The sequence below is a fragment of the Morone saxatilis genome, unplaced genomic scaffold (genome assembly GCF_004916995.1).
Source record: "Morone saxatilis isolate NCDOM2014 unplaced genomic scaffold, NCSU_SB_2.0 Contig16, whole genome shotgun sequence".
Lineage (NCBI taxonomy): Eukaryota > Metazoa > Chordata > Actinopteri > Moronidae > Morone > Morone saxatilis.
The window spans coordinates 18,625,584-18,639,878 of NW_023339718.1; the positions used below are offsets into that span (position 1 = coordinate 18,625,584).

At 39.7% G+C, this 14,295-nt stretch overlaps 1 protein-coding gene across 2 annotated transcripts in view; it reads left to right on the forward strand.

Moving 5' to 3' along the window:
• The window catches only part of dapk1 (death-associated protein kinase 1), a 73,206-nt gene that overhangs the window by 20,836 nt on the left and 38,075 nt on the right, over positions 1-14,295 (forward strand). For both annotated transcript variants that reach the window (XM_035658345.1, XM_035658346.1), the window contains 5 exons: positions 2,840-3,061; positions 7,690-7,828; positions 10,508-10,637; positions 12,270-12,318; positions 12,528-12,554. In XM_035658345.1, coding sequence (XP_035514238.1) covers positions 2,840-3,061; positions 7,690-7,828; positions 10,508-10,637; positions 12,270-12,318; positions 12,528-12,554 — 567 coding nt within the window. The remainder of the gene's footprint in view (positions 1-2,839; positions 3,062-7,689; positions 7,829-10,507; positions 10,638-12,269; positions 12,319-12,527; positions 12,555-14,295) is intronic.

The window sequence follows — 14,295 nt, forward strand, 5'->3', positions numbered from 1 at the left end:
TTCCTTAAAGAGACATCATTCCCTTAGTTAGCCTGTAGTTCAGTTTGTCAGCAAACTGTTTTCCAAACGTCAGAATCAAATCAGTTCCCTTTAAAATATGTCCATTTAATGTAGTTAATAATTTATACCTTTGACCTGTTTCTGGCCTCCAAATGGGCCTGTGATTACTTATTTTGTGTTTCAATATAGCTAATCAAGAGTATCAACATACCGTAGAAGTAATTGATAGCTTTAGTTAGTCAGTTCTTTAGTCCATAAAATGTAATGTAATGTTTAGCTGTTGTACCTCTATATCAATGACTAGATTGTGGCAGATTTTATTGAAACACAAAATAAGCAATTATAGACAGAAACTGGATCAAGCTTTAACTGTCTTTAGGGCTTTGTCTCATAAGCCTTTTATAAAAGCGCAATTTCAGATCAAAATAATTTATTTCGAAGGGAATCAAGGTGATCAATGGATTCACTGCTGGAAGTGAAAGACTTTGTGCAGTGCTTTTGCGTAGATATTAACTTTGGTGAACTGTTACATGCAACCATTTTGACAGTGTTTACTTTTGAGGAAACTGAACTAGAAAGTCCAAAATGGAGGAAGCTATCGCATTGGCTGTGTCGTATATGTTTGCTTGAGATCGATTATTGACTAATTGTGACACTCCTAGTGTAATCAGCAAACTTTTACGATCGGCTGAAACAGTTAACGTGGATGCAGAAGTTGTAAAATCTAAACAGATGTATCCACGCGAATGTATGGCTTCAGACACCTCTGAATCGGCCCATGGGACACACTATAGCTGCGGGTTAGAACAGGGCAATGTTTTTGTCACTGATACTCCCTGAGGGAGTTTGTTGTTGCCTCACATATTTTTTTCCTTTAAAGCTCCTCTGCAGCTGGCAGTGCTACAGGATCCTGCATTTACTCATCACATATTGGGAGACACATTGTAGAGGATTAGAGTGGGAACGTATAGCTAAATCACTATAGTGTTTCCTCACTACTGTACACTCTAGTCTTGGCAGGACAGTGTAAGTCAGTATGACAGTGCAGGGCTCTCTCTTTAGTGTGGCCATTAAAAAAAAAATTTGCCAAGGCAGAGGAGGCTTTTGCCAGATAGCTTACTCTCTGCTGTAAATCTGCATGGAAATCTAAAAAAAAACGAGACAGAATGTAGCACTCTTTCATTTTCTCTCACTCTTCTTTCTATCACCCCCTACTCCCATGTTCTCTTCCTCCCTCTGTGGGTGTTTGGTACACTAAGTGCTTCATGATTGCCAGGGCCGTGAGGAGGCACAATCGGCGAAGGCGTCAACAGCCCTCAGCCAAGTGTCCTTGCTTCCCCAAGTGTTTTTTGTGGCAGGGTTTTGGTCGAGTGACAGTGGAGTCAGCGTTATCCAGTCAGATAGCTTGCGTTCAATAACAATGCCGCATGGCAACATGATGGAGGAATTTCCATAACAACTCCTGTGTGGTTAATATAGAGTCATTTTTCATGCCAAAATGTCACGCAGGCTCACCACATTTGCATTACCTAGACAGCACAAGTGCTTATGTGTGCATTTCAGGTTTTTCAGGAGGAACATCTCTGCTGCAGCCTGTTAACATTGTAAAGGAAACAACAGCCACACAGTATAATAACTTTTCATTTCCAAAGTTAACATCTTCATAGTTGTTGTGTTTTTTTTCAACCGTCAAAAACTCTTAAATATTTAGTTTATTATAACAGAAGATGAAAACCATATTTAAAAAGCTAGAACCAGTGAACTTTTTGTGATTTGTTTGGTTTAAATGATCTCTTGGTCTGAATTTACACAAGTGTGTTCAAGTGTAATTTGCTTTAGATCATAGAACTCATACATATTTCACAACTTATATTTGTTGGTGAAGGTGTAGGTGCTTCTGCAACCGGTACAGCAAACTGAACATATTAAACTGAAAACTGTTTGTACCCAGCTATAGTTCAAACTGTACAAAATACTAATATTCTGACGGAGACATGGTTTAAATAACTGCATTGTAGTGAATAATGCTTTTTATACAAGCAGTAAAAGTCTTTGCTTTCTTCTGAAACAAGTTTGTAGTGTGTGGGGCGTAGGGTTACTGCTTGGACGTTTATCAGCTGTGTTGAAGTTGTGCTGAGCTGTGATTCTTCTCGGTGTGCTGCTGACACTGAGAGCCGTGCTGCCTGGCTATAATTTACACTCGTTAAAAACTGATGATGAGGGGTTGCTGAGGGTGAAGGCCGGTGTTCTTTTTGTACTCTGTAGGGATGCGCTGCAGATAGTGATTTGGTCTCACTTGGCTAACTTCTTCTGTAAATCAGAGACAGACTTGGGGATCAAAAGAGGAAAAAAGGTTACAATCCAGGTGGATGGTCAGATTATATATGTAAATTGGAGAACGTCTCTGAAATGCCTCCAAAAGTTGTGTTGGATTTGAATACATAGTAGTGTCTATTCAGCAGTCATTGCTATCTCTGTTTCTAGGCAGTGTTGGCCAGGTTGCATCAGCCCGTTATTAATTAAAGCTACCATTAGCTGTTTCAACTGTTTTTAATGCCTTATAATCCCAGCCACTCCTTTTTGTCTTAGATGGCTCAGTGTTTACCGCTTACCAACTGATACATACAGATATGGCCAAAAGTCTTTCAGTGTATTGGTGAAAAGTGGTGAACCTTGTGGGAACAATTGAGCCTGAGTGTCCTAGCAGCTGGCTGACTATTTTTGTGACACATCTCTATTGTCGATTGTTCATTTTCTTCATCATATTCTGGTGGGGCAGATGTAATGTAATGGGGCTAGATGCACCTTTGACAATCTCCTCTTCTCCTCCCATCGCCAGCGGTCAGTTTGCTGTGGTCAGAAGATGTCGGCACAGGAATCTAGGTGTGGAGTTTGCCGCCAAATTCATCAAGAAGCGGCGCAGCAAGTCGAGTCGACGAGGGGTCACGAGGGAGGACATAGAGCGTGAGGTGAACATCCTGAAGGAGATCCAGCATCCAAACATCATCATGCTCCACGAGGTCTTTGAAAACAAGGCAGAGGTCATCCTGATCCTGGAGCTGTGAGTGGTTCTTTTATTTTTCTGTACTCATTGTAAGTGGGCAAAATTGAGATCTTTGTTTCACAAAATGGTTTAATAAGGTTCCTAAAATGTAATGGGAAAGAAATCATGACTTGCATAAAGGATATTGATAATGCAAACAAACACATGTTGCCATCATGTTACCTGTTTGATACAAGACAGACAACAAAATGTCATTTAGGATTAAAGATACTATGTGCAAATATAGTGAGACATAAATTAGTTGAGGATAACCCTGCATTTTCTAATTATTATGGTCTTTAGTATGAAAAAGTAAGTATAAGTATGAAATTCAAAATGATCGTAGCCCTATAGTCTCATCAGGGTAACTTTCTCTTACAGTTCAGTTTACAAAGTGGGCGCTCCAGTGATTTAGTATTCCATACATTTCCATACAATTGAGAGACTTTTAGGAGCCACATTTTAAAAAAGGATGGTCAAAATTGAAGCTGTAGAGGCTACAGTATCTTGACTTTTAATTACTTGTATATATAGTTGTTTGAATTGGGCCTTCCTTCCTTTCTCTTAAAGATTGTAAGTCTCAGGCCAGACATCAACATCAACAGGGTTGTTTTTTCAAACACTGAAAAGCTCCCTTCAAAGCCTTAAAAAAATCCTACGTATAGTTTTTCAAAACTAAAATTATTGTCAGATGGCGATCCTCCAAGTCCTCATAGAAACCAGTAGTCAGGGTAGACTGGTTATAAGCTGTGACTGTAGCTGTAACCTGCTAGAGGCGTTGTGTGGCTCAAGGACACTTTTTTTCACTAAGCACCGGTTAGACCAGTTTTACCAGGTTACATGGAACTCCGAGCGCTCTAAGATCATTTTTGTTTACATTACAAGTATCCAGTTGACACACTTATTCAGAAAAAACCACACCACCATTAGTAGGTCACCTTATAGCCGGTAATGAGTGTAATGTTGAGAGCTGCAGTTGCTGGACAACATTCCTGACCAATGATACAATTGCAAGGAAGAAATGATAAGCACAAAACCTGTCCAGGCCCACAGTACAGGTTGTGTGTGAATAATAAGTCCATGGCTCATTTCCAGCTCGATATAGTAAACTGGTAGAGCAGGTCACTGAGGCTTGATTAAATGCTTCAGTAGAGAATTCTTAAACTTAAAAATAACAGTGACAGCAGTCTTTAATGAACCGCATTAGCTTTGCACAAAACTGATCCTGGGGCTGTGAGCGGTTCTTTTATTTTTCTGTATTCATCATAAGTGGGCAGATCTTTGTTTTACAAAATGGTAGTTTAAAGTTCTTAAAATATAATGGGGGGAAAAATCCATGACTTGCATAAATGATATTGATAATGCAGACTTATTATTGATTTTAATGACGTTCTCGACAACACAGAATTAAAATTTAGAAATTTTAGCAAGCTGTCCGTAAGCACATCTACAAACTTGGTGTTTTCTTAGTCTCAAAACATTGTTCTAATGTTTCCTCATTCCCAAAACACAAAACAAGCGCCATTGTTCCAACTGACATCGACATGAAGCCTTCCTGTTCCTGATTTGATTAATGCACAACTTTCTGGGTCCTTAAGTTTCAGTTCCAAACTGTATAAACTGGTCCCATTTCATATAATAACCCAATTCAGTCGATTATCTGCATACATTTGTGTATAGAAATATGCTGTTCAGTTGCACAATGGTGCTTAAGTCTTGATTTACAATGTCCAGTCTAAAATTGAAAATGTATCCTGTTAAACAGACTTGTATAAGAGCAGACAGTTTTCAGTGTCTGGCAATGCCACCGCTGGTAATCAGCCTATTAGGGAGGATCCATCGATTATCTTTTTTCTTTTGAGTTAATCAGAAGACGTAGAAGTGGATTTGTGAAGGATGCCATTTTAGATTTCAGAGAAAATGTAGCTGTGTAAAGTCTAATCACTGCTGATGTTATAACCAAGAGCAAATATTCTACACCACCTCTCCCAGAACAAAGGTTAACAGGAACAAGAAAACATTTGTTTCACTGAGTAATGGCTTATTTGATTATTTATGAGCTGTCAATGTTTTCATGTCAGATTTGTCCTGAATTGAAGCCATTGATCCAAAGAGGTTGTAATGATTATAGAAGCAGCTTGTCACTGGTTGGCGGTGATGCTCACTGCTGCTTTTTGGGGGGGTTGTGGAGTTTGGGGGTGGGGCTGTCAGACCCAAACATCTCACTTGGGAGGGTCATCAATGCCTGTGTAAGAATGGCCCGTTAGCTCAGCCTCTCTTCCAGCTGGCATCCATCCTTGTTTTGCTCAGTTTGGCTCCATCTAACACCTCCACAGCACATACTGTATCTCACACATTCAAGCTTTGCTCTGACGGATGGTATTGCTCATTTCCACACTGCATTGTTAAAATTGTGTTAAGTTTAGATAATAGCTTTTTGTGTAATGAAGCTCTTTCTGGACCAGGCTCCGTTACACTCCCCGAGCTGTTTCATGATAGGGGAAATCGGGCCTAATATGGTGGTTCGTACTCCATTTTGGTTGGAGAACACAAGTGGGAAAGTTTGGATGATTCTGTGAGGTAAATGTCCAAAGATAAAGCAAATATCTAATAGGCAATGAAGGAAAGAAATTATTATCTGTAATTATCTATATTGGCTTCCATTCTGGTCTGTGGAGACTTTGACTTTTAATCTTCTTGAGCCATCTGTCACAGTGATTTAGCCCATGAATTTCCTCACTTATTCTTGTCAAGCACTCCCTGAAAGATGTAATCTGAGCCAGTGACAGCCATTTGAGAAGATTTCCTCCTAAGGAACTCCTATGACGGGATGTTTGTCATTGTTGTGTCAGTCAGGCTGTGTTTGTGTGGGCATGTTGAGATGTGGAACTAGAAGATGAAATATGAACCACGAAGTGAAGTTTGAAGACTTATTTAATGCGTCCATACTTCTGTATTGGATTGTTTGTTGTCACAGCAGACTCTATATATTTACCTCTACCTTGATGCCTGTGAGGTAAACAGTAAATTATGACACATGCTACAAGTCCTTTGACCTGGTATGGGTGCTTACGCATTTTTAGTAGAACCAGCACCGACTTTTCAAGCTTGTACCATTAATGCTCTATGGCTGTTGACAGTTCACACAAAAGAGGACAATGTTAAGACATTCATGAACTAGTTTTTCTGCCTGGGACTTTTGTAATGGATTTGACTGAGAGTTGTGACTGAGGGGATCTGAGTCGTCTGACACTATAACTTATAAAGTGGTAAATGCTGGGAGAATTTGTCTCTGGGGGTTGATTTATTGAAGGTCATCTACTGGAGGAGATGATAAAAGTACATTACAATTAGCATTCAAAGCTGGTGGTGTGACATAATGATATGTTTTAGTTTTTCCACCCCTGGGCAGGTAAAACAACAACAACAACTTACATGTGGATGCTAAAAATATCTGGCTTCATACTGTGCCCCTTTGTCCTCCACATCCTTTTCTCCTCCTACTGAACTCTGGGTAAATACAGCCGTGACAGTAACTATCCTTTGGCGTAAAACATTGACCAACCTGTACAAAAAAAAAGGCAGAGGTGACGTGTTCAGGCAGAGACCTTCTCTCCTCTCCTGTCTGTGAGTGCACGTTCACACCCGGTTAACCAATGAAGCAGATGATGAAATAAACATCTGAGATGTAGAGTGGGTGTTTGGTGGGAGAAGGGGGTGGGGATCCCAGCTGTGCAGCTGGTCGGGTGTTTCCTCCCTGAAGGAAGGAGTGGTGTCTGTGTGTCTGTGTGTGTGGGTGGGTGTATGTATGTTTCTTTTTCTACAGATAGATTTGATAAAACATTAATTGGTGGTAATTTTTGTACAGCAACATAAAAGTAAAACATTTTCTGTGTCACATGTTATATAATACAACATAATGAAATGGTAGCAATGGTTAAATAAACGTAAATTGTAATATGGAGAATTAAATACTAAAATCAAAGTAATTTAACTGTGACATATACTCACATATACTGTAAGACAAACACGTGTGTATGGCTGAGTGAACACTTAACGACTGGATAAGCATGGCTGTAATTACAGTTATCTGCACTCTTCCTCTCTCTTCTGCTCTCTTTGTCACACTTCTCGTCGCTGCAGGTTTTCACTCATGTTATCATGCTGTGACCATGATAAATCCTCCGTCTCTTCTTGTCTTTTCTCCCTTTAAGTGCTGAATCGCGCCACAGTTTTATTGAATGGTGTTCATTTCTAAATTTGAAATGCACCCATACCGAGCTTTAGAAGTTTCAATAGATAAACTGTTGGGCAATGTCTTGACAGTAATTAGTAGCAAGCAAAGTGTTGAATCTCCTTTGCCCAAAACTAGCCAGATATTGATGCTTAAACTTCACTAATCCGAACAATATTTAGTAGGCATTATCCCTTCTCTATATCCTTCCCTTTGTTGTTTTTTAGTGGAGGTTTTTCACCATTTAAACAGTGCTGGTTAAAATGTGCTTGGGATGTGTAAATTGGTCGCGCTCTAATGCACCAGGATGATTAGATTACATCAGCTGAGCTCTGTTAAGCAGGGATTTGTAGCTGGCTCTGATCTGAGACATCTCACATTTTAATTCTCTCCTTTCTCTCTCCTCGTCCAGCGTGGCCGGCGGTGAGCTCTTCGACTTCCTGGCGGAGAAGGAGTCGCTCAGCGAGGAGGAAGCCACTCAGTTCCTCAAGCAGATCCTGGATGGAGTCTTCTACCTGCACTCCAAACAAATTGCTCACTTTGACCTTAAGGTATTGCATTAACTAAAAACAGTCATGTATTCCCAGCTGGCATACAGCAAGTGTTTGAGATATTGTCCATTTCATCAGAGAGTTGCACACAATGATAATATACTATAAACCTCTGTCTCAATCCAGTCCCACATACTAATGCTAAGCAGGTTTTGAGCTGTACATTGACTTCTTGTACACTAACTGCAAAAAGTTATATTGTGCAAATGAGTATGTTACATATACTACTAGTATTTAGTATGGAGTTTGGACACTGCAATAGAGACTAAACTCGTGTGTTTGTCCTTCATAGATCCTTTGTTTCAGCTGGGTCAACAAATGCAAAAAAGACTTTTCAAGTGATTAGTCTTGATAATGTACTCAAAATGAGAAGCAAAACAAAACAATTTTAGATTTTTAGATTAACTCTTCTGATGATTGTGACATTTCCATGAAAACACTTAGGACACAGATGATAATGACAGCGACTCGTAACAATGTCATGTTACGTTTGGACGACACAGTTCGATATTTTTTTTGAAGAGAGTCCTCCGGCACATATGCAGGATAAAAGCCCCCAAATGTGTCCCTCTTATCAGAGGTCACAGTAAAGTGCTGCCTGTTGTTCAGCCCTCATGGAGTAGTTCATATTCATTTACCTAAATGCCAGCTCACTGGAAAACTGCATTTGCAGCAATATGTTATTCTTTTTTTTGCATCAGCTGGCCTCCATTGGACCTCTCCTTTTATATCAGTTTCTCTTTGTGTCTGTGTTTTTGGAGCCAATGTATCTGAGGGTAATTACAGTGACTAATGTGTTTTTGCTTATTTTTAGGTTCTCCTTTTTATCATGGAGCGTGTGTAGTTTAAAACTCCTGAAGGAAAAGGATTAAAGGTCATAGTGTGCTCACAGCCAAACAGCACAGACACACCATAACGTACAGGAAGTTCTGCCTCTGTTTGGTGTATTGTTGCATTCTTTACTTAAATCTCAATCCATATCATTGATCAGTTGTCCACTTACAGCTGCACATATGGCAGCCCAGACCGACTCATCCACTTACAGAACAATCTTCACAGGTCATACATCTGAGTTCAGGACATTCAGCCTCCAGGTCTGCAGAAAATAATAACCTCTGTGCCCAGCCAGTCACTTCTGATCAATGCTGGAGCTTTTACTAACCACTGCAGCCTCCGCTTTGGATATTAGCTGCTGTTATTCACTGTCTAGCAGTGGCTCAGGTTAAGACATCATTTGTTTTAGTTGAATTACTTTCTGCAATACTGCAGTATTTCACTCCAAAGGGTAGAAGTTCAGTGTCTTTATTTGCTATATTAACCCTTATTCTGATAACATCTTTTTTTCTTGTGTTTGACACCATTTAAAAGACACTTCAAGGTGATTTATATCACTTTTTATGTGGATATTGTGCAGCCATAAGCATACCATGACAACATTAGTAGCCAATGACATTGAGGGTAATAATAAAATAATAATAAAAGCAACCCAAATGTTCTCTCTGACCCTTTAACACTGTCATTACACAGTTACAAATGTGACTGTCTGACTGAAAAAGGCAGTTTTAAGATTTCCTTTTTAGATTTAAATCAATCCTAAGGAGACAGTAATATTGCCAATCAATGTACTTATTAGGCTCCAGAGCTTAATACTGTATGTGGGGCAAGACAGACTAATGATGTCTGGCTCATCACCAGTCATCTAAAATGCAATTTGTATCTGAACTGAAGGACCAAAAGGATTCAAAGTCAGCTGTTTCAATAGAACACACTTGGAACACTGGGAATGACCTAGCTTGTGAAAATTCTTGATCTTCAGTTTTTTTTTTTTTACTGTATCACTGTTTACTAATACTCTGATTAATGCTGTAATCCTTCTGACTGTCATTATGTCATGGAGAAATCTGTGGGGAAACATGTCTGCTGCAAACATGCTTATCAAGCTCGCAGTACAAGTGGCCATACTGCCTCAGTGAAATTCCCACTTTTTAAAGTTATTCAATTTATCCAGACAGAGAACTAAAACAGTTTGTAACCCACACTTGATATCATGATTCTCCATTCCAGCATTAGCATAAGCATATTAATGTTTACAGAGCAGAGAACAAAACCAACGAGCTGAGCTGGAGTTTGATTGTATTTTCTCAGCGCCTCCTGTTACCACTGCTGCCCACAGCCAATCTGTTCTTGTTCCTTCCCAGACTAAATCCTCAAGCTCGGCTCATAGTCAATCTGAAAGGATGAGGTTTGGAGGGAAGATGGCTTCGTCTAAAAGAGGCATTGTGTCCTTAGGAATGTCCGGCTTTCTGTTGTTTGGCTTTGCTTAAAGCGCATCTTTGCCGTCCTTTCCTTTCTCCCACTTCCTCGAGAGGTTTTTACTCGTGTTTTGCATGGGATTTCCATGGCTGATGAGCCTCCTTCCTGCCAGCCTGTTCCTGGTTTTGTGTCTGACTCTGCCGCTTGCTGCCTTGTTTACACTTAGTTTGTGGCCTGCGTTGAGAATTTAGGGGATGTTCATCCTCGAATTTCTCTGTGAGCATTATATTTGTTCCTCATTTAAATCATCGTGAAAAAAAGAAGAAAGGGTCAGTAGAGTTTGGTCTCTGCCTCTGTCTCTACTATTTATCTCCTTTCTTTTTCCATCTCACCTTTTTAACAGTCTCTCATTTGCTTCCTTTCTAGCCGGAGAACATCATGCTGCTGAGCCGCTCAGTGCCTCACCCGCGCATCAAGATCATTGACTTTGGGCTGGCCCACAAGATAGATTTTGGCAATGATTTTAAGAACATTTTTGGAACTCCAGAGTTTGTTGGTCAGTATTTCATTGAAGAATCATGTCTTTCATCCTTCTTATTTTCTTCTTCCCCGTCTAGTTTGATGTCTTGTTGAACAGATTGTGCTGCCCGATGAGTTTGCACAAATATGTTCTCCATCCTTTCTCTACTGCATGTACACAAACACACACATACACGTTCACTGCACCACCCCTGGTTTCCCTGGCTTTATCCCAGGGGTTGCGTATTGTGAGAGCAGGTGCCAACTGTGCCATAGGGACTAAGTGAGAGAGACCTGATAATAGACTGGAGATTATCAGAACTGCTCCCTCTTGCCAACACAAACACACACACATCACTGGCTTCGTCCCATCTCCCTTCACCTACCCCTTTGCCCAGAGCACCCACCAACACTCCCAAGTCTCCCCCTGCCCAACTCTAGTGCCCACTACCAGCCTCATCCAGGCCAAAATCAGAACCTGTTTTCCCAGTTCAGCAGGGTGGCAGCAGTCAAAGGGTCTAAATAAAGATGAAGTGGCAGAAAGCCGAAATCATGATTTGGATAGCCGTTGCTGGAAAACAGGCCTTACAGCTCTGAAATTCATTAGGTAGAAAAAATGTAATGATTAGGAAGTATGCATCCTAAATTCATAGCAAATATGAATAATACGTCTTGCTTTTGCCTTTGCCTCTCCAGCATGTGGTTCTATAAATCATTTAGCGTCAAATTTCTGTAATTTGCGTTAAAGTCATACTCCTTCTCTGAGCCATTACTTAGTCAAAATTGAGGATGCAGGCATGATGCATATTTATAGATTGAGTGTGACTTGCACTTCCAGATGATATTATTGTCTCTGTTTATTGTGAATACATTTCCATGAATCTGTTTAGAAATAAAATGTGAAAAAAGACTGCAGAATGTGCCTAAGAATCATCATGTTTTGAAGTTTTCAGTATCACAGTAACCCAGTGATATTGTCTGTACGCACATGGGTACATCACAAACAACTGCTTAATCGGCGTATTTTCAATGGTGCCAATTTGCTGAACTCTAAACAGATATAGGCTTAAAAATGTGCCTCAAGTTGCAGCCCACAGCTGACTCCACGGCAATATTAAACTTCCTATTTAAATCCCCCAAAGCCCTCGAATAAAAGAACCCGTAGTTTCAGTACTTAAAATCTGATTACCCCCGCAAAAGACAAAGAATAATAGCAATGACGAAATCCATTAATATCAACTTAAAACTTTATGTTAGTGTCATTATCACCCACATATTTCCTGTTTCAAACCTGTTTTGTTTAAATTTCATTAGAAATGAATGTACTGATTCACTGTTAATTATTCACATATCTGACATTAGAAAAGAAAAAGAGAAATCATCACAGTTCCAGCAGGTGTGAAACAGTGGCTTGTAAAACAACAACACCTCTAAAGAAACAAAGAAATCTGTGAACCCAACAAAATGAAATAACACGGTCAAGCTAAACTCATCAAAAAGGCATTGCAGGTAGACAAGAAGTAAATTAATTAGTAAAGGAAGGAAGAGAAAATAATGAGAGAAAGTGTAATCAAAGGTAAAAATAGTGTGCATTGTGTGTGTGTGAGTGTGTTGTTGGCGTGTTGACCGGAATAGTAATAATCTTCTGTTTTGTGCATTTGCCTCACAGCTCCAGAAGTAGTCAACTATGAACCTCTGGGCCTGGAGGCAGACATGTGGTGAGTAAATAAAAACTCTGTCTGCTCTGCAATGAGCATTGTGTACACATGCTGTTTGCATATGTTCTTATTTCTGAAGAGCATCTGCTGTTAAGTAAGCTTGAGTTTTCCATGATGCACTGCTGTCAAAATGCACATCTGTTCTGAGGTGAGATTATTTGATGTTAAAAATGTGTCCTCTTTCTCTCTTTCTCCCTGCCTCCCCATAGGAGTGTTGGTGTGATAACCTACATCCTGTAAGTATCTGAGATGACAACAGTGATGATGGATAAGTGTCATGTGTCATCGCAGAGTTTTTAAAACAACCTCCTTCACCTTTTCTGTTGACATGTATTTACAAACCCCAGGGCGTCGTCATTCACTCAACATTCAGTTGACACAGTCAGTCAGAATGTTTGTTGAGACGTAAAGAGGGTTACTGGCTGCCCTTTGACCTCTCGTCGTTCAGTTTGCTGAAATGTACGCTGTTTGTTGTGAATAATGTAACAGCCTGCAGCAAGGACTGTCAGGCATATTAAAACTGCATTTTCATTGCATTTGAGTTTTAGGGTTGTAGTTCCAAGCTTCATTTTTAATGTTGACATTTGAATTCTAAATAAACTTCCACTGATAAAGATAAGGTTACATAATATTAATAGTATTGTATATTTAAAGAATTAGATTCCAGTGGTGGTTGCGTAGGATTGTTTCCCACTCGTGTGATCCAAACATTTCCAATAACTCCATAGCGCTGTAAAATCCAAAAGTCAAATGTTATTGAAAAATATGTAATTATTTCCATGCTTGTTAGCATTTAAGCATTTAAAGACAACTTCTTCACTGCAGCCAAAAAACTGTGGGAGGCAGATACCTGTATTTACAGGGTGGTCGAGCAGCAATTTCACAGCACCATTAATTACATTCATTTCCCACTGCAACAATTTGCAGTATCCAAGTTCTTCTTGCAATGTTGATGGCTATGAAAATGCTTCCTGAGGTGAAAATTGGGCTAAAAATGTAAATTTTTCATAAAAAGCTAAAATATTTAACTCTTAAAAATTGCAGTGTTTAGGCTGCTAGAGGTTAGTGTAACTAGCTGTCTTCTTTGATCTTGTTGGCACGTAATGCAGTCAATGAATGTGATGTGACCTTCTGTGAACAGAAGCCCTGATTATATCACAATCTGTAGCTACAACTCACTGTTTCATCAAATCAGCGATAGCCACTCTTTCAGAGGCTCTTACACCAAGGTCTCAAAATGAATGCTATAAGTTAAAATGTTTGACCTGTATGGCCAATTTTCTTGTAATTCAGTTAACAAACTGATCTTTAAAACATCTTTGTTTTCTATAGCCAAGGGCTTTCATTGAACTAGCGAGTGTTCTTGAAGCAGCCGTCTGTAGACATGTCAGCACAGTTTAATTCAGCAGCGAGAGAAAAGTTCATGCCCTTGGCGACCCACAGATCAACCGCTGTTGTTCGCTTGATGATTCTGTCCTCCTCTCTTTATACCCGGTTTTCTAAGCTCCCACACACCTTTATCCTTCAGAGAGACACCTACACAAGGCCAAACATAAAATGTGTGCGCAAAACTTGTACACAAATGTTATCTCATCTTTACATAATACCATAAATAACTAAGCAAGTTAAATTTTGTTTATATAGCACCGTTTCAAAACCTAGGCTACAAAGGATAAAGGTTTAAAGAATGAATCACAAATCAAAATAGTGTACATGACTTAAAACACCCATGACAGGTTGCTGACATGACTCCCAGAGGAGACCGTTCCACAGCTTCTCTTGTTTTCAGTCTTGAACAAGGTACAACTAGCTGGCCTCATTCAGAGCACCTGAAGGGCCTGGCAGAGGTATAAGAGAGATTTTTCACAGCCAGCCAGTGTACTGACATCTGAACTGGGGTGATTTGAGAGCAATATGCAGAGTTTTTGACTAACTGTAACCAGTAATAGTGTCTTGGCTTAGGCAGGAATAAAGAGC